General features: G+C 41.1%; 1 protein-coding gene across 1 annotated transcript in view; it reads right to left on the bottom strand.

Annotated features, from left to right (window-relative positions):
• The window catches only part of Zfand3 (zinc finger AN1-type containing 3), a 188,909-nt gene that overhangs the window by 112,236 nt on the left and 52,750 nt on the right, over positions 1-23,923 (bottom strand). Inside the window, exon 2 of the mRNA XM_021221437.2 lies at positions 20,007-20,047. Coding sequence (XP_021077096.1) covers positions 20,007-20,047 — 41 coding nt within the window. The remainder of the gene's footprint in view (positions 1-20,006; positions 20,048-23,923) is intronic.

Here is a 23,923-nt window from a genome sequence, read left to right as displayed (position 1 = left end):
CCTTTCTGGTGCCTATGATAACTATCCCCCTGAGAGCTCTTCATGTTTTTCTTAGGTAGCAACTGATGGGTTTTCTGGGGTGGGTACTGGGCCTTTACTGCATCAGGCATACATACGCAGCACTGGACACTGCAGACACATGGACGAGCTGACTTAAAAGCTACTGAAGCTGCATCAGGAGCAGCAATGCCTTATTCCAAGTGGGAGGTCACACGAACTGTGAACCCTGCCAGAAAGTACAATAGCTACAGCCTAACCTCAAACCCCAAAGGAACTCACAGGAGCGAGGACTGCGCAGATTCCAGTTGCTCTCCCGTACACTCTGGTGCAGGAGCTGAAACGGCAAACACCCGAGCCTGCCTTCTTATCCACATTTCTGCCTCTGTTACCCTTAGATCCTTAGACCCAGCTCTGGTTTTGAGTTTCTTCTACAGTAGTTCTGTGTAACTGTTTAAAAAATAAAAATTGATTTTCCTTCTTTGTTAGGAGTCATTTTAAGAAACATTGTACTTTATCTTACATGGTGGTTTGAATGAGAATGGCCTCCATAGGCTCATATATTTGAATGCTTGGTCATGAAAGACCACTACTTCAAAGAGACGGTGTAACCTTGTTGAACAAAGTGTGTACTGGGGGTGGGCTCTGAGGTTTCAAAAGCCCAAGCCAAACCCAGTGTTGCTCTATCTGATGTACAACTAACTCTTAGCTACCTCTCCAGCACCATGTCTGTCTGCCTGTATACCACCACCATGTTTCCTGCCATGACAACAATGGACTAAACCTCAGAACTGTAAGCCAGCATTAACTAAACACTTTCTTTGTAAGAGCTACCTTCATTGTCTTGGTTGTCTCTTCACAGCCATAGAACGCTGACTAAGAAACCTTGAGATTATCAGATCAGTACACTAAATCCATTTTAAACTTCCACGCACTATAAAAATTCAGTAATCCAGATTCTCCTGTTATCTTTAAAACAGGTCATCATTTTGTCATGCTGGCAATTACTTTACCATTACATGTCAATGCCGCTATTAAGATGAGGTGAGAGTGAGAAGAGACTGATAAAACTGCTGTGTCAGACCTGCGAGGGAAGCAGACACGCCCAAGGCTCCTTGGCAGCGCCCCACAGCATGTGCGTCATCTTTCAGAGTGAGGTAAGCAGCCTGCTGACAATGCCTCTGCTGCTGCCGCCTGCTTTAGTGTCCAAGGAAACTAACTAGGAATACAGAATCTCTCATTGTCTGCTCGTGATGACAAAGAGGAGAAAAGGAACAGAGGAAGATGGTGTGCAATGGTTAGACAAGCAAGGCGAGTGCCAAGAGAGAGGGGTGCTCTCGCCTGGAAGACGGACTGTGGTTTGCTAAGTCACCTTCAAGGACTTCATCACACAGCATTTCTCAATATGGGAAGAGATCACTGGATTCTGGTGAAACTACACAAAGTAGTATTCTTCCATCTTTTTATGAGATGCTTATATACGAAAATTTACCCAAAGAAAGAAAAATTCTTTAAAAAATTCTAGAAAAATTCCTAAAAAGTAATTCACTAAAAACAAGAAAATACATGTACTCCTCTGATGGAGAACCCACCAGGAGATTCTACATCTATTTTTTTTTCTCAAGTCCGAACCTTTGCTCTCAAAGGCTGCTTGTGGTCTTTATGTCACATTCACATATGACATTCAAAGACTATATACATTTTGTTGTCTCACATAAAATACATACACATTTATTACATAAACATTCATCTTACAAAAACTGAAATACAATCATTTTTCAGTTTGCTGGAATGTTTTAAAGTAAGTTGTAATTGTTCGCGTATTTAAACTCCTTGTCAATCAGCATTTTTGAGGATATACTCATGCACCTAGAAAGCACCGGTGCGAAGATACAGAGACTGACGCTGGGTCCTACATGGGTAAAAAAAGGTACCAAAAGGAAAACAAACAAAGAAACACTATTGAGTAGCTGGAGTGAAGCTGGAGGTACAACATTCACCCAACACAGGAGACTCTAAACTCTACAGCATATCCCATTATGATACTGTACTTTAAAAAGGTTGATTTCTTTTCTGTTTATTAAACATCCCAAATTTCTTGGAACACAAGTTACATCTATGAGCAAAATAGAAGATCCCAAGCCAGCCCCAATTTTACCTCCTATAAATCTATCGCCCACCAGCACTCTGCCATCTCCCAGGCTCAGGTACCAACTACAGTTTGCTTCCTCCCTGGGCCACTCATTTTGCTGTCAGTTATAAGATCATGTATTTGAAATTTAATTCCTATCCTTTGCTACAATCTCCTGGTTCCTTTAGATAGATACATCAATTGCACATATACAAACATGCACATATAGCAAACACAGTGTGTGTGTGTGTGTGTGTGTGTGTGTGTGTGTGTGTGTGTGTGTGTAAGAACAAGAAGAAAGTACAAAGATAATTCCTATTCTATTTTCGAGGAAGATTCTACTTTACTAAGTGTAGTACAATTAATTTTAATATTGCAGCAGGGAATTTTTTCCCTTTATGTTTTAATCTGGAGATAAGAACAAATCCAGTAATAGAACGTCAACACTAATTTGAAGGAAGATGAAAAATGACTTAATAATACTGCAGCAAGATTAATATTGTACAATAGATCATGGCACCATAAAACTTGACAAATTCATTTTTGTATCACTGTATATTCTTGCTAATAGAACAGGGCATATCTGAAACACTATTAATACTTTACCGCACAAATGCCGATCATATTGCACTGCAAGGAGATTGTGTTTTGCACAAGATGTAGGAAAATACCTGTCCTCACCCATCTACAGTCTGCACTTCAGGGCAAGATGGAGAAGGATGGGGCCAAGTGATCTCAAGCGAAAGCAACACTTGCTAGAGAAATCAAGTGGTCCAATTCAGAAAATGAGCTGATGGGTACCACGGAATCTGCTTCCACTTCAAGACCCTTTATTCCAGGAATTAAAATTGGAAAACAGCAAATGATATGAGACATTCTACTTCAAAGAGATCTAAACAAGGTACCAAGCCAACAGGCTCAATAGGAAAAGGCATCTACTCGGGTCCTTAAACAGACGCTGATGGCAAATAAGCTCTGCTTCTGCACAAGATACACTAATGTGAACAGAACTGAGCCTCCTGCCGGAGACAACCAAAGAACTCAAAGATGCCTGAGGCAGGAAGGCACAATTTCCAGGACTTTTGACATCAAGCAAAAAAGAAAACAGTGAGCCCTAACAGGTGACAGAACTCTCCAGCTGCTTTTGCTAACTTCTGAGAAGACAGCTTCCAGGTCAAGCACAGAGGAAGGAGGAAGAGGTGGAGCCAGCACCAGGCCTTCTTTACAGACAAGTGAGGTGGCCAGGTACGGCCCAGAAGGGCCTGGGTTCTCTGTAACACTCTAATGTGGCTCTCTTAAAATATATAACAATTTTTGAACAAAGAGCTCTCATTTTCATTACATACTAAACCCTGCAAGTTTATGCTGGCTCCGCCCAGCAAGTGCCCTCAGCTAAAGAAACAGGCTGAGAGTCTGGTAACAACAAAACAGAATTCTTAAAACAGAGGGACAGAGAAAAAGCAGTGTGCATGAACAGACACACATATGTACTCATGCACATATATCCTGGGACTACAGATCACTGCAAATATCTGAGAGCACTAGCATGGGCCCAGAAAAGAATCAAACCATCTCATACATCTGTCTCAGTGCTGTCTGCTCCCAAAAGTCAGACTAAAGGAACCATGGTGTGGGTATGGCACACTCTGGAACCTGCCTCAGAACTAAGGGGAGACTAACCCTTGGCTAAGCAGAATCTCCTCTGAAAGAAACTGAAAACAGGACTGCAGAGTGGAACTGTTTCCACGCCCCTGTAGCTCTGCCTTTCGGTTTTGTACATCCCTGTGGTTAATCTGCAGCCAAAAGACTCAAAATCTCTCCGACTTTCCCACTCATATCCCCGCTACAGACTACTTAAAATCATCCTGTTATTTGTTACTGTTAACCCCTTGCTGACTTGTTTACAAATTAAACTCCAAAAAAAAAAAAAAATGTTTAAAAGGTTAATACCATGACCTTGAATATGACTGCGGTGCATTAGTAGAAACCCTGGCTCTGATGCACTTGGGAACCAGTATGTTCTCTGTGCCAAGTCCTGCCTCCTTTACTGAGGCTTCTCAAAAACATGAAACTTGTGCGCTTTGTTTAGCCTAAGATCAAGTGTAGGAGACCAAACTACCAGACAACAGTGTTCTGAAACACCAATGCTGAACTCAGCACCAAAGCATCCAAACATGCTGTGCTGCAAACACTGGAGCGAAGGCAGACTCGAAGCCTTGTCCCCTACCCCTTGGAGAGAACCCAGGACCTTGCCCAAGCTAAGGAAATACTAGACACCTAAACTACATCCCCCACCTGTAAGTTAACCTTTCTCACAAGTGAGACAGGAGGAATAAATAGCTGAGGATTCAGTTCTCCCCACAGCTTCAGAAACTCTTGGAAGTCTTGGGAAATGTCACCCATGAGAAAGCTGCTGTAACTTACCTGTCACCAAGAATAAACCAAAGAACTGTAGGTATATATGCTAAGAAGCACCCAAGGTAAGAATAAACATCTGCACCAAACACAGCTGGTCAATACACAGAGCAGGAAAGGAAGGTCCAGGGGAGACAGGCCAGCCATCAATGGCAACCAACCTAACTGGCCCAGATGAGAATTAGCAGAGACAGAATTAGCAGCTTCAAATTTACCTTACCATTAAAACAGCTCTAAAATGAAAACACACAGCATTCAACATGTGCATTATAAAGCAAAATACCAAATCAATACACCAAGCATCTACTTTAAGAAACTAGAAAATGAAGAATAAATTAAATTCAGAGTAAGCAGAAGAAAAAATATAAATCCTCAAGTGAAAATCTATGAAATAGGTAACAAAACAGCAACAACAACAATAACATTGGAGTCATAGCTGAATCTCTGAGACAATCAATAGCTGGTAAGTGTAGACTGATGGGAGAGGGCACATAGACTGACCTGAGGGAAAGCGCATATAAGTTGTCAACATCAGAAATAAGACGTATCTTCATAATATTCTTGTAGAGATTAAGAAAGGGTGTAATTGGGATATTATGAACAACTTCATGCCATTAAAAAAAAAAATCACATCAAATGGATAAATTCACTGAAAAACAACGTCAAGAAGAAGCGGATAATTGGAATACTTCATTAAAGTAACTGCATTTATACTTTTTAAATTTAAAAAAAAAAAACCTTCCACAAGTAAAATACTAAATGAGATGAATTTATTGGTGAATATTATCAAACAAGAAAGAAAAAGAATTCTAAACAAACTTTCACATAAAACTAAAGAGAAAAAATATTTCCCAATTCATTTTATGAGGTCAGAAGCTTTTTCTTTATAATAAAACCAAAGGTAGTTTATCGAATAAGCCTCCAGGATCCGTGATGATGTAAATGCAAGACTTCAAACCTAGTCTCAGCACATATGTCCAACAATGTGTGACAGGATAAGGAGTCAGTCGCCTGCACTTGCTAGCAGCACTGAATCACTCATACTGGTGGGGACGGGGCACTGTGCAGAAGCTGGAACCCAAACTACTGCTAGGATCTTTAGAGTGCAGCCACTGCTGAAAAGCCTACAGTTAGAGAAGCTCACCAAGAGCTGGAGAGATGGCTCAGCAGTTAAGAGTAGTAACTGCTCTTCCAGAGGTCCTGAGTTCAATGAGATCTGATGCCCTCATCTGGTGTGTCTTAATCTTTAAAAAAAAAAAAAAAGAAAAGAAAAGAAAAAAGAAAACTATTAAAAAAGAAAGAAAGAAAAGCTCACATAGTACTCATGGCGTGATCAACATGTCTGCTCTTGGGCAGAGACCTAATCTCAAAGATAAGGAGGTCTGAGTCCACATTAATATGTAATGAATAAGCACCTGAGCGTGGCCTAGCCACACAACAGAATTAGGCTACTTCCTGCTACTTCCAGTTACAACGCCTAATGTCAGTTTTGAAGACTTGAAGTGCAAATTTAGACAGCCACCTGGCAGGCTACACACAACATTACAGTCCATCCTGGTGGGAGGGGAATGAGGTAGACAATATGTGCAGACAAACTATGGGGCCTGCACAACAACACTCATGGGATAATAATCCATGCCTCAAAAGGCAGCCATCAATCTCTTCCCAGGATACAGCGCAGCACAGTGAGCTGACTACCCTCCCACTGAGCCTACTTCCTGAGGTACTACGAACACATTTTTGGGGACACATTCAAACCATATCCGAACACAGCAAGCACTTAGGATAAGAAAAACTAAGTTTTGATACACATAAAAGCATGGACACATCTCAGAAAACTTCTGTTGAATGACAGACACATTCCAGAGCAAGACAAGAGACACTGCATGGTTCTACTTATGGAAACTTACAAAATATCAGTCAGTCTATTGCAGAAAATCACAGATGCAGTTGCCAGGGATGAAGGTGAAGTAGTGGTGGCAAGGAGAGATATAAAGGATTAATTAAAAAGTTGTAGATAAAAATGATCTGCCTTTGCTGTGATTGCCTCAAAGAATATACATGTCAAATAAACTTGACAAAGCTTTTAAAAATGTACAATATATTTTAAATATAAACCACATAAGATGATTCACACCACTGCTCTGACTGCAACAATAAAACTCCCTTTTCTTCAACATAGCAGTCAAAGCAGTTCCTGAATGAGGATAAGAAATGTGCTTCAAACATTCCTCATTTCTACCATAAGACAAGAAAGAACTGGTTTAATAAGTTTTGATACACATTAATCTTGATTAAATTTGATATCATTAACACTTAATGAACTGGTTTTGCTGAGTCCCTCCACCAAGAGGTTCTTCCTACAAGCCTACACCACTCGGTTATATATGGAGAAAGGTGAAACCCTACTTAAGAAAGACCAACTAAGCCTTCACTTGCTATCAGCAGCTAGGAGTCTCTTCTAACTCACAGAAGTAACCTGAATCAAAGTCAACTCTCCTCATTCTGTTCTGTATATTCAAACTGACCAAAACAGGCCTCCAGGTGTCACAGTTACAGTGCCGGTCGGCAAAGTGAAGCAGCTTCCAATTAAGTAGATGGAAATGTGAGAAAAAGCTCACCCGGGACAGCTACCCAGCCAGTTTCCTGAATCAATACGCCTTACTTCACCCTGTGTTTTACGCGGACAACCATCTCTTTTTACCTTGACTAAAAGAGCTTCATTTCTAATGAACTTTACTGACTCCATGGTCGTACTGGGGGCTGCAGTGGTTATCCGGCCGAAGGACTACTGCTGATAACATCTGCTCTGACCCACATAACAAATTTTCTTAAAGCACACAATGCTTGTGTGCTAAAACTTTATCAGAAAAAAAAAAAGAAAAAGAAAAAGTACTAGGGTATAGGAAGTAGTCAAAGGAAGAATTATTTGCTGCAAAAAAAAAAAAAAAAAAAAAAGTCAAAGCTGTTATTTCTCCGTCAAGTCCAATTCTGAACCTAGCAGAAGTTGGTTATTTTCTTATAGATAGGTTATCAACTCTCAGGTCACAGAAACTGTCTCCCAAACACAAAGAAAAAGTTTCACCTCCAACACAATATCCTGGCCACTATATGCACATCTAAGTGTACAGTAAATGTTTTCCAAGAGGTGAAAAAGAACATTTCAGACATAAAATGAATGAAGAGTGGAAAACAATCATTTCATTCTTATGTAAAAAATAAAATAAAATAAAATAAAATAAAATAAAATAAAATAAAATAAAATAAAATAAAAGCACCGCTAACCAACACCACAGTCAGACTCCACCCAACACGCTGGACAGAGCTTCGGCAGCCAGCACAAAGTTCCAGAGCACTGCAGCCTTCCAGGGGCCACAGCTCCAGGCAGCTAGCTGAGACAATTAAGATGAAGTTAAATACAAAATACCGTTCCTCAAGCATACTAGTCACGTCTGACTAAGTGCATACATACCTCATAGCCACCTATGCTGGTTAGCTTGGCCTACTTGACAAAACTAAAGTCCCTTGGGGAAAAAAGCTTCAATTTAGGAATCCCCTTTATCAGACAGGCCTAAGGCCCTGTGTGTGGTTATCGTTGTGACTACTGACTGTTGCAAGAGCAGGTGGTCCTGGCAGTTCTAAGGAAGGCAGGGTTGTAAGCTGAGCACAAGGCCAGAAACCAGCCAGTAAGCAGAATGGTTCCTGCCTTTGCTCTACTCCCCAGCATTGGGATGTGTAACACAAAGAAACCTTCCCCTCACCACTTCCTGTCACTGCTGTATCACAGCAACGGATAGTGAGCCAGGAGGCTGGCATATTGACTAGCACAGATACAAACTGTTGTCACAGGTAATCCTGGAGGGCTACTCAGGAGTGAAGTTTAGAATAACACATCCTGCAAGGTTTTCCTAACACTTGTCTGAATCCAGAGTTTTATGAGACACCAGGGCAAAGAAGTTTCAAACACCACTGACCTACAAGGTGTGCCTGTTACTTTACTCTTGTGGAATATTCTTTACTTTGGGTTATTTAAAATGTAGCGTTTAAAGTTATTCTGTTCATGTTAGAACATTTACAGACTGACAGAGAAGAAAACTAGAGTTTTGCTAAAACAGCTTATCAGGACTAAATAAAAACAGTTAAACTATAAAACACATGGGGAACAAATGACCTATGACTATGTAAGCCCAGGGCAGGAAAATGCCAACGACACTGAGTGACGACATTTCCAATAAAATCGACTCTTCCTTTATTAATGGATTCAACTTTGGCTAAACTCCATGACTTATCAAGTCCATTTGCAGTTAAGCAGGAACTTCCCTGAAGTCATATTTTACTCACGTCTTGGCCCTTGTCTGTGCCTGCTGCTAGCAAAGCTACTTGACTCCCAGGTCATAATCAACAGAGGCAAGCATCACACTCACTACGTACTTTCCATCAACAGGCAACACTTGCCCTGATGTCGCATGGTGCAAAGAAGTATATACCCTAGTCCAAACATTGTCATTGTTATGTGCTAGTAACACAACCTCACTCACAACTGCTGCTCCAGCGACTCGAGAGCTATTCCTGGATATTTCATACTATATTCTAACTCCTACACATTCTCAAGATAAATATTCTCACAGTTTCACAGACCTGCAAGGGTCCCAACATGTTCAACTGCCAAATCTGCTATTCTAACATCATACTTAATGTGCATCAGACATCGGGCAATGTGTTTCATTAACAGAAAAATCAGCAATTACTTCTGAGGGTTTGCAGAGGCAAATAACGATGTTGAATGGCCAACAAAATAGACCAGTTTGTCAAGTTTCTGTACTATAACCCAGCTTTATGTGGCCCTTTGTGTGCAGTTGGACAGAAACTTCAGTCTGACATAGCACCTAATGAAACATACAGCAGGGTCCCATCAGACTGCTAACAGGTATGGGGGTGGCAATGAGAGCTAGGTCACAGGAAGTAGGAGCTGAACCCAGAAGAACATACACACTAGTTTGTAGTTAAAGAGAAATACAGCTATTCTCATAATAGTTTTAGAAAGTTCCAGCATTTCTTGACCACTTCTTGACAATTATGAGGGACACCTGAGGCCTCTTACAATACTTTCTTATAGAACATCTTCTTCCATTTTTCCTTAAGTTGTGTGTTTCTTCTCTCGTTTTTCAGGTAGAAGTAACAAGGACCTCCGCACAGAAGGCCAGATACCTTGCGCTGTCGGGGGCAGCTGTACTCTCCTGTGTGCGAGGTGGACTGAGTGTATCTGCCTGTGAGCTGAGATGAAGCAGTCTCACAGAGCTGTGCAGAAAGGGCAGCCTAGCCTGCAAATGCCATCGCAGAATACGAATGAATCTGTATACAGAACCACAAACAGCAGGTAGATTCTAGTGATCCAGCTGTGGCTGACAGCTGGACTTCTACAAAATGTTCAATGTGCTGAGGCTGGGTACTCAGGTGTGGAGAAATGAAGCACTGTCATTAGAGACACTGTAACTTTTAGTTTAAAAACACCAAGTACTAGCTGGCTATTATGCCAGGGTAACTTACAAATAACTAATTCATAACATAGATTGGATGACATTATTCTCCTAGCAAACAAAGCTTAGAGAGAATGAGCAGTTTGTCTGAGAACTTAGTACATACCTGGTTTTGAACCTAGGTTTGCCAGATTCCTGAGAATTGTTGAGTTTGAGGCAGGCTGAGTCACGGAGCAAAACCTGTCTCCCAGGGAGCCGTCAGTAGAGCTCTGCTCTGCTTCTCTTCAGCCACGGTCTTCCTGCTTCCACCTACACTGAGCCAAAGATGACCTAACCCAGACCTACAAGTCTAGCTCATTTAAATTTCCCTCCATCTCTCTACTTGTGCACTAGGAAGACCTCTTACCAAGTGCCACAGAGGCTGTCGGCAAGGTACCTTATGAGTCAGACGTCCTCCTAGTCCAGTAGCAAAGAAGGAAGAGTCACCCAACTCAAGGACTGGATGGGTCTGCCAGCAACAGCCATGGGTCAGGCAGGACTCAAAGTCCAGAACTCCACTGTGTGTCCTGCTCTCCTCTCTAAGAAGACAGTGGCAGCCTATATGGTTTGGGGAAAGACTTGGACTCAGGAGGCTTGCTTTTCAGGAGAGGTTGGGGATGGGTAGACAACAGGAAAAAGGAAGATTTTACAATATCAGACACTGGCCCCAAACCAAAAATACTTTGACAATTCTTCAAGAAAATCAGGTTTAGGAACATGAACTGAGCACGGAGTTCTTGGGGATCTTAGCCCAGGGAAGCAAAGTCCCAGAGCTCCCATCTGTGCCCTGCATTACTGACTTGGCTTGCTGCATATGGGTCAAAGTATGTCCAAAAGCAAAATCTCATGGGTCTGACACCAACATCAATAGGACAAGGCTGCTCAATTTTACACTAAAAGGAAAAAAAAAAAAAAATCTGCAAATCAAGAATAGAAAATGCCAGAAGCAGAAGTTCTGCCCCAGGCAGAGCTTTTAGAACTGGAAACCCTAGAAAGCCACCAGGTCCTTCAGGTTTAAAGTTAGACTGGAGCTGGAGGAAGGCTCGCAGGGCAGAGGATTATCAATAACACCCTCTACGCGTCTACACCTACAGTGAATCAACCAGTGACTGTGGCAGGCTTGCCTATAAAACAGAAAGGCATGCACGGGCATTGTAGCTATGAGGGTCTTGGGTATATATGAACAGAGCCTGCACATCACAGGATACAGAGTGGGAAACAAGGCACTGTGCAAAGGAAGGAAGCTGCCAAGCCCAGAGAACCATCACTGGCCACATCCCTGACTTCATCTGCCACAAGGGCAGAAGGTGCATGTGGATGTGTGCCATCAACAGAAACACTCAACTTTTGTCGTTTGAAGACCTAACATTCTGATGTTTCAAGGCTCCCCACAAATAATCAATGATTTTGCTGAACTGGACAGATGCAGAACAGCTGTGTATTGAGTCACTAAGCTGACCAGCGACCATCAAAAAACTGTTTAGAGAGCATTTACAGCCTTTATTTAACACAGATCTCAATTAACTCTAAAAATCTTTGGGAAGTAAGACACATCTCCCCCAAGTTTCCAAGGCAATGAGCAGCCATTCTCCGTTCCCACCATCAAAGTTCCCTGAGTGAAGACTACAGATTGCCTCTCCCCAGACTGCTTAATGAAAGGCAAGAAACACAGCAGACATTTCGGAAAAATAACTTTGACAAACTTGAGATTTTCTTATGATACTCATTCTAAAGCTTGGAGCTCAAGTTTAAGTGTTCTCAAGAAGAAAATCACTTAAGTTCAAATTGGGGGGTTAGTCTCAATTTAATTCTGGATCTGGAAGATTAAAGTTGCCCAAATTTAGTGAAAAAAAAAAAATCTTTCAAAATATGAATACAAGAATGACACAGCAGTAGACAGTGTTTAGGAGTATTTTTAATATATGAAGCAAAGAAACAAACGTTAGTTCTCTGATTTAGTATAGCCCATGAGTATTCACATTTACTAAGTATATTTTATAATTACCTATTTGACATTCTATGAAACCATGCTTCTATCCATAATATCCATCCAAACTGTTCATTCAAGCTGATTCAGTGAAACACAGAGAAAACTCCAGCCAACAGAAACTATATGAAGTGCTAATTTTTTTAACAGCATACATAACAGAACAAGATTCTTGAACTTGGGACCATCTATACATTTCCAGTGCTAACACACATACATAATGACCGTTACTGAATGCATTTCCGGGAAGTCAGCACTCTTGCGAGCACGGTGCATGATCACCACAGAACACAAGGAGGACTATGCTGCACTGGGCACTGGGTATCGTGTTGGCTAAAACTGTTGTACAAAAAGAAAAGGCCTATGAACGGAATTCAGAGTAAACTAGTGCCAGCAGACCTCACGTGTCATAATTCGGTTCTAGCAACCAGTTCATTACCACATCCTTCATATGAGCAAGGAGAACTGAAATACCCCACAGCAGAGCATGAGGCTGAGTGTGAAGCCGTGGGCCTGAGCTCTGTCATCACCCGACCATCTTCGGGAGCAGCTGCTCATTTCCCTGGCATTTTCCAGCCTCATCCTTTTCTTTTTAAAATTTGCTTTCATGTCTGTCACTCTTAATAACACCACCCTAAAGAGCTAGCTCGTGACCAGAGGACAAATGCCTCCATGAAATTCATGGAACCCTCAAAAGTGAAGAAAAAACTATCAAGTTCTCTTAGAACACTCAGGCTTTCAATTTTCAGAAGTTTACCCCCCCCAATACACCCTGTTTTCAAAGTTTACAATAAAAATAGTATTTATTAATTTGACAACCATTCATTCTAATCTAATTTGGTATATATAATCTTCCAAATCTGAAAAAAATGAAACAATTCTGTCAACTCTGTGCTGTTACCAAGCAAATGGTCACTCAACTCTGGCTTCGTCCATCTCCCTTTCTTCTCTAAAACACCTGAATACGTCTTTACACTTTCCCTATTTCCATCTTAAACCAACTGTCATCAAACTCTGGCCCCCTAACTACCGCATCACCTGGGAATTTGTCGGCGAGCAAATGCGTCTGACCCACCCCAGCAGGAACAAAACTGGAAGCTCAGGGGAGCAGAGGCCCAGCAATGGGAATGTGTTACCTAATGTATACAGGTACTTTGCCTGCATGTATGTCCCTGCATCACATGCACACCTGAGATCCGTGGAAGCCAGAAGAGTGTCAGATCCCCTGGGACAAGAGTGACAGGTGGTTGGTTGTAAGCTGGGAATGAAAGTCGGGGAAGAGCAGCCAGTGCTTATAACAACAGAGATATTTTTCTAGCCCTCCAGCAGTATGTTTTAACACACTTTTCAAGTACACTCAAGTTCTGGGTACTTCTAGCATGTGCACACGCTTCAATTCTATCGGACTCAAAGATTTAAGGAACACCAGCTATGCACAAGAATCTCAGTTGTATAATGTGACAACATTTGAAACTGAGTTCAGATCTTTTAACAGCCCCCAGAAACTACATGCAGCCCCTTCCTAACTAAGCCCAAAGCTAAATTCATTCACACCCCTTAAGCCTAAACCCTGCTCCCCATCACACACTACTAATCTTTTTCTTTCCAGCAGCTAACAGCCATAGTTACATTTCCTTCTTTCTCTCTGCATCTGAAGTCCAACAAAAACCTAAGGAATCTTATTCCAGGGTAATTTAGATCACCCTTATTCCCAAGGCCTATTTCACTGTGATTTAGAATTATATACTGTCTATTACATTATCTAAATCTAACTGATAACTTGCCCAGAGACAAATGAGAGAGCCATGAAAGGGCTCAGGCCTGTCTTCTCACCCAGTAATCTGTACTGTCCTCTTGGAGTTTATCAAAGCAATGACCTCACTCAACTCTCCACTGTAGATCCCAAATGGCCGCCTCAGCTCATTTTCGACCTCTTTTACTCAGCAAACACCTGGGATGAGTACCAGTGTTTTACACTCAAGATATGACTGACCACTGTCTACACATAGGCTGGATGGGGTCACCCCCTCCAGACTCCCTCACACAGAAATGGTGCTAGGCACTCTGCATAAGCAGATGGGCTGTGCAGGCAAGAACAACGCGCGTTCAGTGCAGTGTAACCTGGGACCAGTGTTCAAGGATTCCTGACTACGAGTCATGGAAACTAACAGTTTGCTGCGTCCTAGGCCAGAATCAAAGGCACACCACTGCCATTTCACATAAAGCTGGCAAGGCAGCAACTTCTATAGGTGTCAAATATTTTCAAACAAAATCAGCTCCCCTGGTCTATTAAACAATTTAGCAAAAGCATAATACAATGTTAATCAAAAGAGAGCAGATTTAAGACTTCCTGTGCGTTTGATCAGAAAACCAGTATGATCATTTATCTACACTGGTGTTAACGCTCAGAAATGAGTATGCAGCACTTAATATCCTGCTACCGTGATTCTTCACAACATAGCAGGATGCGCAAGACTTTCAGAGAACTAAGCTAGAAATATGGTGTTTAAGACTAACTAACTGCAGCTCACCTTTCTAGAGCCTCTCTTTAATATAACCCTATGGACGTGTTAACTGAGCCATGCCACAAATGTACTTGTCTCACTCTCTCCCTGTAGGGGTTAAAACATTTAGAAAATGCTGAATAAACTCATCAGTGACTCTTTAATCATCTTATTTTCCTCTTGACATTATTTCAAAGCAACTGACACAATCCAATTCTTTTTTCAAAACAATCCCAATGCAAATTTTTTTTAAAATGCAACATTACCATTTAACTGAACCAATGCTGATTTCTAGAGTTTATTTGATAATATCATCAAAAAATAATTCTACTGTTTTTAAGAGTACATGCTCTAAAATGCTGAAAATATAGTCTTTCTTGATGGTGAACTGGTAAATTGTTAGCCTATGACGGTCTATCCAAAGACATCTGGACTTTTAAATATTTGGTGAAATTTAAAACTAAACTTCTACTCTTTTTTGTTTTGTTTTGTTTTGTTTTGTTTTGTTTTTTGGGTTTTTCAAGACAGGGTTTCTCTGTGTAGTCCTGGCTGTCCTGGAGCTCACTCTGTAGACCAGGCTGCCCTCGAACTCAGAAATCCACCTGCCTCTGCCTCCCAAGTGCTGGGATTAAAGGCGTGCGCCACCACGCCCGGCTAAACTTCTACTCTTAAGTCATTGATGCCTAATATTTGCCATTGTCAGCTAAAGATAAAATAGCATCCAACAAACTATAGGACTTTAAACATCATAGTCTGAAGTATCTCTAGACGCAGGATCTCTATCTGAGAACGTCGCATGCTAAAAAATAAAATCTAAATAGCATCACAGACCCTCACCCTCCTAAACAGCAATAGGTACAACTCAAAACTGTAGCAGTCATTGGTTAAATGCCCAGGAATTTAGAGAATTACCAATTCTTCGTGATCATGTCTCAAATGATCACAAAGAGAAAAGGGCAGATCTGTAAGGGCGAAGCTTTAAACTGATGAAGTGCATGAGGAAAGTTACAGAACCACTGTGGAGGTAAGTCCCAAGCCTCCTTCCCCACAAAGTACTGATGTGTCCACAGATCTTTGTGAGTCAGAGCTAAAACCATACCTTATTATTCCCAAATGACTGTCAGTCCCACTTAGGGTGCCATGCTTTATTTAAAAAATCTTCTTTCTCAGTAACCACTCTGTCCTAATTGGCAAGACAAAGCCAGGTCCCTAAAGCACACAGCTCGTTACATTCAGTCTGGATTACAAAAGCACACGATGAAACAAACTGCATTAGAATGTACAAATTAACAGGAGTATGGGACAGGGTAGTGAAATTACACTGTAATGTGGAACAAACTCCACAGGGAAGCTGGGGAAGAAATCACTAGTGTCCTTATAAACCATACAAGAATTCCAAATGAGCAAATATACAGGCAGAGGACAGGCTTCTCCGTAATTCAACCAAGCTACTAGCTATGGATATGAGGAAGCCAGTTTCTTTCACGATTATGCACATATGTATGAGAACAGGAATACCAACAAGGCAGTTTAACAATCAAAACCTACAGTTACACTAAATATGAAATTCATCCTCGCCTTCCCACTGACAATGCACCAACAATCACAGTTCCAAACTTTTATAATCTTTTAAAAAGCTAAACACAGAAGACTAAATGAGAAATAAAGCTGTGTTATGCAGTACAGAGAGGAAGGTTCATAAGCTAAAAGGTATATGAAAAGGAGCAAGAAAGATGTTAAGAAATGAAAATCTCGGGCTGGAGAGATGGCTCAGTGGTTAAGAGCACTGACTGCTCTTCCAAAGGTCCTGAGTTCAAATCCCAGCAACCACATGGTGGCTCACAACCATCTGTAATGAAATCTGCCGCCCTCTTCTGGAGTGTCTGAAGACAGCAACAGTGTACTTACATATAATAAATAAATATTTAAAAAAAAAAAAAAAAAAAAAAAGAAATGAAAATCTCACTACCAAAATAGAAAATGCTTTCTACAAAAACACTCCCCCCTCACTCCCCCACCCCACGCCCACACACATGCCTCCTAAATCAGCTAACCTGTGACCCTTCCAGCATGCCTCTCTGATTTTCCCTGGAAATCTAGAGACAAATTACAACTGACCTCCAAGAAAGGACCCGGGCAAAGCAGAAGCTACGCACTAATGTACTGACACCACGTGCCCTGCTACTCAGTTCTGTCTGCTTCACTGGAGCTTTTCTCATGGCTGCTCTAAGCTCCCACATCATGCCCCAACACAGCATGGGGATGAGGAGGGCTGGAGCCCAACACCTCACACCAACCCCTAGTCTTCATTCTATCATCGATTTACTCCTGGGGCATGGCAACCCAGGTGAGCTGCAGTTTCCTTATCTGTAAAATGGATCTATACAATTAACATTCTGAGAGTCATAAAAGAGCTTCAGCAATCTTAGTCATCAAGGCAATTAATTCAGACTTTCAAAACTTCTGAGAAGCCCGCACGGGATGGTCCACACCCTTCATTGGTTTTTTTTTCCACAAATAGTTAATTCTTGTTTGTGCCCAAGTTCTCTTCCTTTTTTTTTTTTTTTTTTTGGTTTTTCGAGACAGGGTTTCTCTGTGTAGCCCTGGCTGTCCTGGAACTCACTCTGTAGACCAGGCTGGCCTCGAACTCAGAAATCCGCCTGCCTCTGCCTCCCAAGTGCTGGGATTAAAGGCATGTGCCACCATCGCCTGGCTCCAAGTTTTCTTCTTTAACACTGTTTGATCACGTATGGTTTATTTTTCTCCAAACAATTCTCTATTTCTACTAAACCTTTGGTAGTAAGGCCTTTTTCTTCCTTGTATCTGATATTCAGTGTAAGAGAAACCTTTGATAAGAGTTCAGACTGTAAACAAATAGATCTATTTTAGAATCGTAAGAGTCAACAAGCACTCTGAAGTTCTGATATGAAAGTTTATGGTAGTAAAAATCAAATTTTATTAATACCTTAAGTTAAGGTTTCTTTTTCAGTCACTATCCCTTCTGCCTGCCTTTGCCTTCTGAATGTTGGGTTGCCACTCTGCCTGGCTTTTAACAAGCATTTAAATTAAGAGTAAAAATGGTCAAAGCGTCCTCAGGTTGTTTTGTACATATCTCACCTTAATAATTTATTTGCTATGATCTCCCATCTTTTTCATAACCAAACAATACACAAATGTATTTTTTAAAGTTAATGATATTTTACTTTTTAAAATATGTGCTGTATGCACAAGCAGAATCCAGTCATCCCACGTGCTTGCTGTGAGAAAATAGGAAGGGGGGAAGGAGGAGGAAGGGAAGGGGGAGGAGGGGGGAAGAGGGGGAGGAGGAACAGCAGCAGCAGCAGTCAAGGATGACTTTAAACTTCCAACTCTCCTGCCTCCACATCCCAGGTGCTAGTATGCACCACCATGTCCAGTTTATCTGATTTATTGGGGGTTTAACCCAGTGCTTCATGCATATTAAACAAGGCTCTATCAGCTGAGCTACACCCTGGCCCTCTTACATAAAGAGGATGGATATATAAGAACAGCAACAAAAAACTATAATCAAAATAAAACTGTAGCAAATTCAAACAAACATGAATCCACAATTGACTGCTGATAACTTTTTTAAACATTATATTCATCCAGTAACTTGATACAGTTCTTCATAAGTATTTTATGTGATCCACCTATTCAAAGGTATCTAGCCTTCCCTAGGGAAGATCACTACAAACTCTAATAGAGATCACCCTGAGGACATAGCTACAATCTACTGCAAACTGTGACTGCTATATTCATCTCACCTACTGAAGTTCTCACTCATGAGAAACATTTCTTTACATGTGTAATTACAGCTATCAATAGAATACAGTGCTCCACAGATCCTGGCATAATGTGTTTAAAATTGGACAAAGCTCGGATTTAACAATGATGTATTTCTTTAATAAACCTCAAATATTTGACAAATTGCTAACTTTGGATAGATGCAAACTGACAGTTTTCCTACCCCTACATATGTGCACACACAATTTCCACCTACCCTCTAGTTTAGGTGCAAATACCAAGGTTTAAAGCTTGCAGAATGATTGTCTCTTTATCCAAATACCATAAAGAATCCAAGAAAAAAATTAACGACAGAAAACCCCTTTGATTGGACTCCTCTGAGCCCCCTACCTGACTGTAACAGACACACCCCAATATAAAAAGACTTAGACACAGCCTTCTAAGTCAAAAGTTTGCATCCTTAGAATTACCCCATACACAACCCCCGACTCTTGACTTTGCCTCCTCAAATCTAACAAGTACCAAAAGCTTCACTGTCCTAATCAGGCGCAGAGCATTTACTCAAAGGAACTGAGAATTGGGAATTTTTCTATGTCCCTTTGGTATATACAAATATCTCCTCTTACAATTTCCAAGAGTCTTTCTCAGTAACCTGAAAAGCATTTTTTTTTTTAAAAAGTCTAATTACCAAGTCTACCTCCAGACTCTGTAAGGAAGCCAGAACCCTAACTTTGTTCATCACTGGCTTATATTATACACACAGTTGGCATAGCAACACATTTTAGTTTTGTTAATTTTTAACTTTGTAATCTACTTTATTTCTGCATCTCTACAGAACCTCTGCTTTGTCAACTGTCCCCACACTCTTGACCTCTTCCTTTAAAGGTCCCACCAGCACAGTGCAATCCGTACTTGAGTTCAGTGTATGTTATACATGCTGCCTATTCCAACAGTACATCGCTAGAATTGGTCTGTAACACTCTACATAACGTCCAGCTTTGCTTACCTTTGACAAATTAAATTAAAAAGAGAAACTAAATATATGTGCTCAGTAAGGTAAACTGAGGTATAGAAGGTCACTCGCTATAAACTTGTTTTTAAACAATTAAATGGAGGCTTTTAAGTTCCAGAAGGAGTCAATCAGCATGTGGGATGGTGAAAATCCCAGGCAAGGATCTCGTCAACCCTATGTTTACAAATGATGGCTCTAAAGTCCAAAAAGATGAAGTGACTTACCCCAGATGGTTCAAGGAGGGATCTGATTAGAAGGGACTAACTCAGCATGACTCCTTTCCTGACTCCAACATGAAAACATTCTTCCTGTGGCATTCTCATCGGTAAAGCAACATTTACCATTAATCATTGAAATCAAGATCAGAGATTAATAAATAGGACCCTACTAAACCAGACATGTTTTTTATAATTCCTCTGTACCCCAAGAGCTTAGCAAATTGAATTTGATGCAAGTACGCATGAAACTTCATTTCCCTCAGAGATGAGGTTATATCTTAAGCAAATATATGAAACGCCCAGTGAAGAGAATCTGCTTTCACGCACAAACGTAACAAAGCCCCATGCAAAATCCAAAGGAAAGCCAAATAATTTAATCTTAAAATAACCAAAAATAAATAAATAAATAAATTGTTGGGGGGGGGGGGACAGAAACCACCCAGACCCTTTTCTGCACTTACCAGCAAAGCATTTGGAACAGAGATTCATAGTCTTGCTGGACCTGGGGCAAAAAAAAAAAGAAAAGAAAAAAAAGAAAAAAAAAGAAAAGAAAGAAAGAAAAGAAAGAAAGAAGAGCTAAAAATTCTGTATCATTCTAATCAAAACAAAAAATTAAATGCAAGCAAAGAATTTGCTGGCCAGACAACTGAACTAATAAACTAAGAACAAGCCTGGCCAGCTGTCTGTCTATCCCACCCCCAACAAAACAAAAGCAAACAAAACTAAAGGAAGCTGAGTGGGATTTATTTTACCTTTGCATGAGCCAATGTCTTGCTTTATTTGCTGCGGTTAACCGCTGGGAGCAGTAAGCTCAGGAGTGCTGCAGTGGCCCAGGAGCCACACACAGTCACTCACTGTGTGAAGAGCAGAAATGCCTGCACAGGGGTCTTTAGCTTTCCCCACTACTAGAGAGAGCTTCCATCTCCTCCTCCTAGTAGCATCTATTCTAGTTGTATCTCCCAAGCTGCTCATACTATGACCTTGTTATTTAAAATACTTCCTTCAGCTGCCCTCAATCAAATTATTTTTCATTACTTTCATCTATTAATAACAGCTGTAATGCACTGACCTGGATGGGCATTTAACATACATACTTACTAATCATTCCAGGCTCCCTAACATGGGCATTACCATGTCCCCTATTTTGATTTTTAAAATATTCACATTTTGTGTCTTTATAACCAGGAAACCCTTAACAACGGGGTTATGATAAGAAAATGTTGCCCCATCTCCTCCAAGGCATTCTTAAACTGAGGGGGTGGAGTGTCCAGCACACCCTCCCATCCCCATCTGACCTGTGAACAGCTTTCCTAAGATCCACACCTAGACAACTGCAGGCAATTCCTATCTGAGCCATCTGAGCCAACTCTAACGCCTCCTCCTTCACAGTGCAGCACCCGGCAGCACACAGCCAGCCCCACGCATCAGCCATATGTGACTCTGCTTCTCAACTCACCACATTCCAAGCCAACTTATCCTTAGAACTCCTTCCAAAGACCCCCGAGAATGCTCTCCACTGAGCCAGTTGGCCTATCTGCAGCTTCACTCCTAGGTAACTTTCCTCCCAACATCTAAGCCTTTGGCCAGAGTTGCCCAGACAAATAGGACAAACCAATTTTCTTCGGTCCTTTTTACTAAACTTTATAATTTAGGCCTCGGATCTGAGTGTGGTGATGCATACAATCATTGCACCACTTGGGAAAAGGAGGTTGATATAGGTGGGATCCCAATTTTGATGACAACCTGCCACATAGCACAAGTTTGTCCTATCACAACCATCACAACTTAAAAAGAAAGGAAAGGGAGGGTCTCCCACAGGAAGTACTTCCTAATATCTATGCCGAAGACTACAAAACAGTCAACAAGGGATTCTCATCTAACTCCAAAGACCCATCTTTTCAGTCTGAAAACTAAGGGCTCCTGCTCTCCACAAAAGCCAAAGGATACACACCAGTGCCGGCCCACCACGTCGGCAGTTCAAAAACATGATCCCACAGCTAGAGAGCTGTCTACGAAGATCAAGTCTGCTGTCTGATAAAGCTCTGCATACTCTGGCCTCCGCCTACACAAGACTAGACTACCAGGCATGCCTGTTTCCTGAGACCAATGCATCCTTCTGTTAACCTTAACTTCTCCCAGAGAAGCGGGTCCCTGTCTGGTGTTTGCTAGCTCTCCTTCACGCAGGATCCAAAGAGCCCACTGCCCCAGGTCTATAGGAGACATGGGAAGCCTGCAGAGAGCTGGCAACAACACGGCCCATGTACACCAGTTTTAAAATCTTGTTTCACAAAACTGATGAGGAAAAAAACTGGGTGGGGTGGACAAAATAGCACGGTTCCCCTCAGTCTCCTTGATCTCTAGTCAGATGTTTTATTCAATGTGCCAAATCAGAACTCTCGCTAACCCCCAGAATTGGCTGACCCTCTTGGCCACCCTTATAAATAGCAACACTTCTTCCCAGTTGCTCAAATCCAAACCTCAGATGGCACTCTAACTCCCTCTTCCTGCCGCGTCCTGGATGACACTCAGCAAGACCACCGGCTCTACTAGCAACTGTACTTGTTTCAAAGCTCTGTCCTTCAACCCCTCTGGCCACCACTAATTCTTGCCGTTAAGTGACTTGTCATTGCCTCCTGCCTCCTTACAATGATTTTTCAGCCATCTTTTTAAAACAACTAGGTTATCCTAATTTTCTTAATGCCACCCAACCCTCTGCCATTAGTTTAAGGGTGTTTTAACAGTCTGCTGTCCTTGTGGTCTGGCTCCACCTACCTCCTTTCTTGCTATTTTCACCTCCACTCACCGTACATACTATAACCACACTGGCCTTTCTTCTGGTCCCAGAATATGCCTTTCCATGTTGTCCTCTGTGTCACAAGTCTCTGTGAAGTGGTCAGTCACTCTGGTCCTATTTAGTTGAGACCTCTCAGTAGTTTTGCAGTAAGTACTTCAATTTCATTTCTTTTCTCTCACAATAAATCAAAGTAGATCTCAGCGCTTGCCCTTTCGCCTTTGTTTGTTTGTTTTGTGATGGGGAGCATGAAACCCAGGCTAGCCTCAAACTTGCTATGTAACTGAAGATGACCTTAAAATCCTGATTATCCTTCTAACTGCCCAAATCTTTTAATTACAGCCTTAATGTTGCCTCATCTGGCTTGTTACTCATCCTTTACCACTAGGAAGCTAAAATTACCATAAGAATAGCAATCCTCTTGGTCGCTTTGTTTTGTATTTTATTTCATACGTATGTATGCCACACACGTACCATGGCATGAGTGTGGAGGTCAGAAGACAAATTATTCACAAGAGTAAACTTGTAACAGGACAGGGATTTAAAGCCAAGTTAGTTAACACTGATACTGTTTTGATAAAATTGTTTAATGTTCTTCACTTGTTTTACAAACGCATAGTTCTTTATATAAAATTGATGAAGGGGGCAAATATGTAAATAAAACTAAAGACAGCTTATAATTCTGCCTTATATGTCATTCTGCTAACACTGAATACACTTGCTTCTTTTGGGGGGGGGAGACAGGTATAACTCGGAATTTAGAGCATTTAACACTAAGTCATGTGATACGCTCATACCATGGGTCCACACTTTCAAATATGACAAATAACTCATTAAAAAGTCCATCGGATTCATATTTTCATTTTCCATGTATACTTACTATTTCTGGCTCACGTCTCTTGCTGCTCTGTAATGCTGTCCTAGGCTAGCAACATTACACACTCCCAATCCACTGTATTTCCACACTAGATTTATTTGTACTATTAGTGCATGCATTATCTTCTTCTCAGTTATTTTTCTATTATAAATACTGCCTCAGTGGACATTTTTAGACATAAACCTCTGATAATGAATCTGTGTCCGAGTGATTTTTCTTTAAAACTGTTTCTGAGAATATACTAGTTAAAAAGTGTGAATTTGGTCCATATTGTAAAGTTAACTTTCTGGATAAGGTTTACATAATTCTTTCAATACTGAGTATTCTTATTTTTAAATCTTTGTTTTATGGAAAAATGATTATCATTTTAATGATATGTTTTCCTCTGGTTAAAAACAAATACAATTTTAATAATATTAATTTGAAATGGATTTTTGAGGAGATTAATTTTTTTGGACATTAATTTTTTTCAACAACAGAAAAAACAAATCTCAAAGTGAAGGTAAAGCTGCTCTCTGGTTCTCCCAAGCCCCCCAACTCCAGCCATCACCTCCACCAATACCAGAGCGGGGGAAGTGCCGTGACTCACAGGAACCCATGCAGGTGAAGAAGGTGATTACTGGTCATGTGAACTTGGAAATTAGAGAAGAGGGGTGCTGTTTTTTATATTCATGGTGTATATATGGGAGCAGGGTTCCATGAGTGTGCAT

Source organism: Mus pahari, chromosome 21 (genome assembly GCF_900095145.1).
Source record: "Mus pahari chromosome 21, PAHARI_EIJ_v1.1, whole genome shotgun sequence".
In the NCBI taxonomy this organism is placed as follows: domain Eukaryota; kingdom Metazoa; phylum Chordata; class Mammalia; order Rodentia; family Muridae; genus Mus; species Mus pahari.
This window is presented reverse-complemented; position numbering and strand designations above follow the sequence as displayed.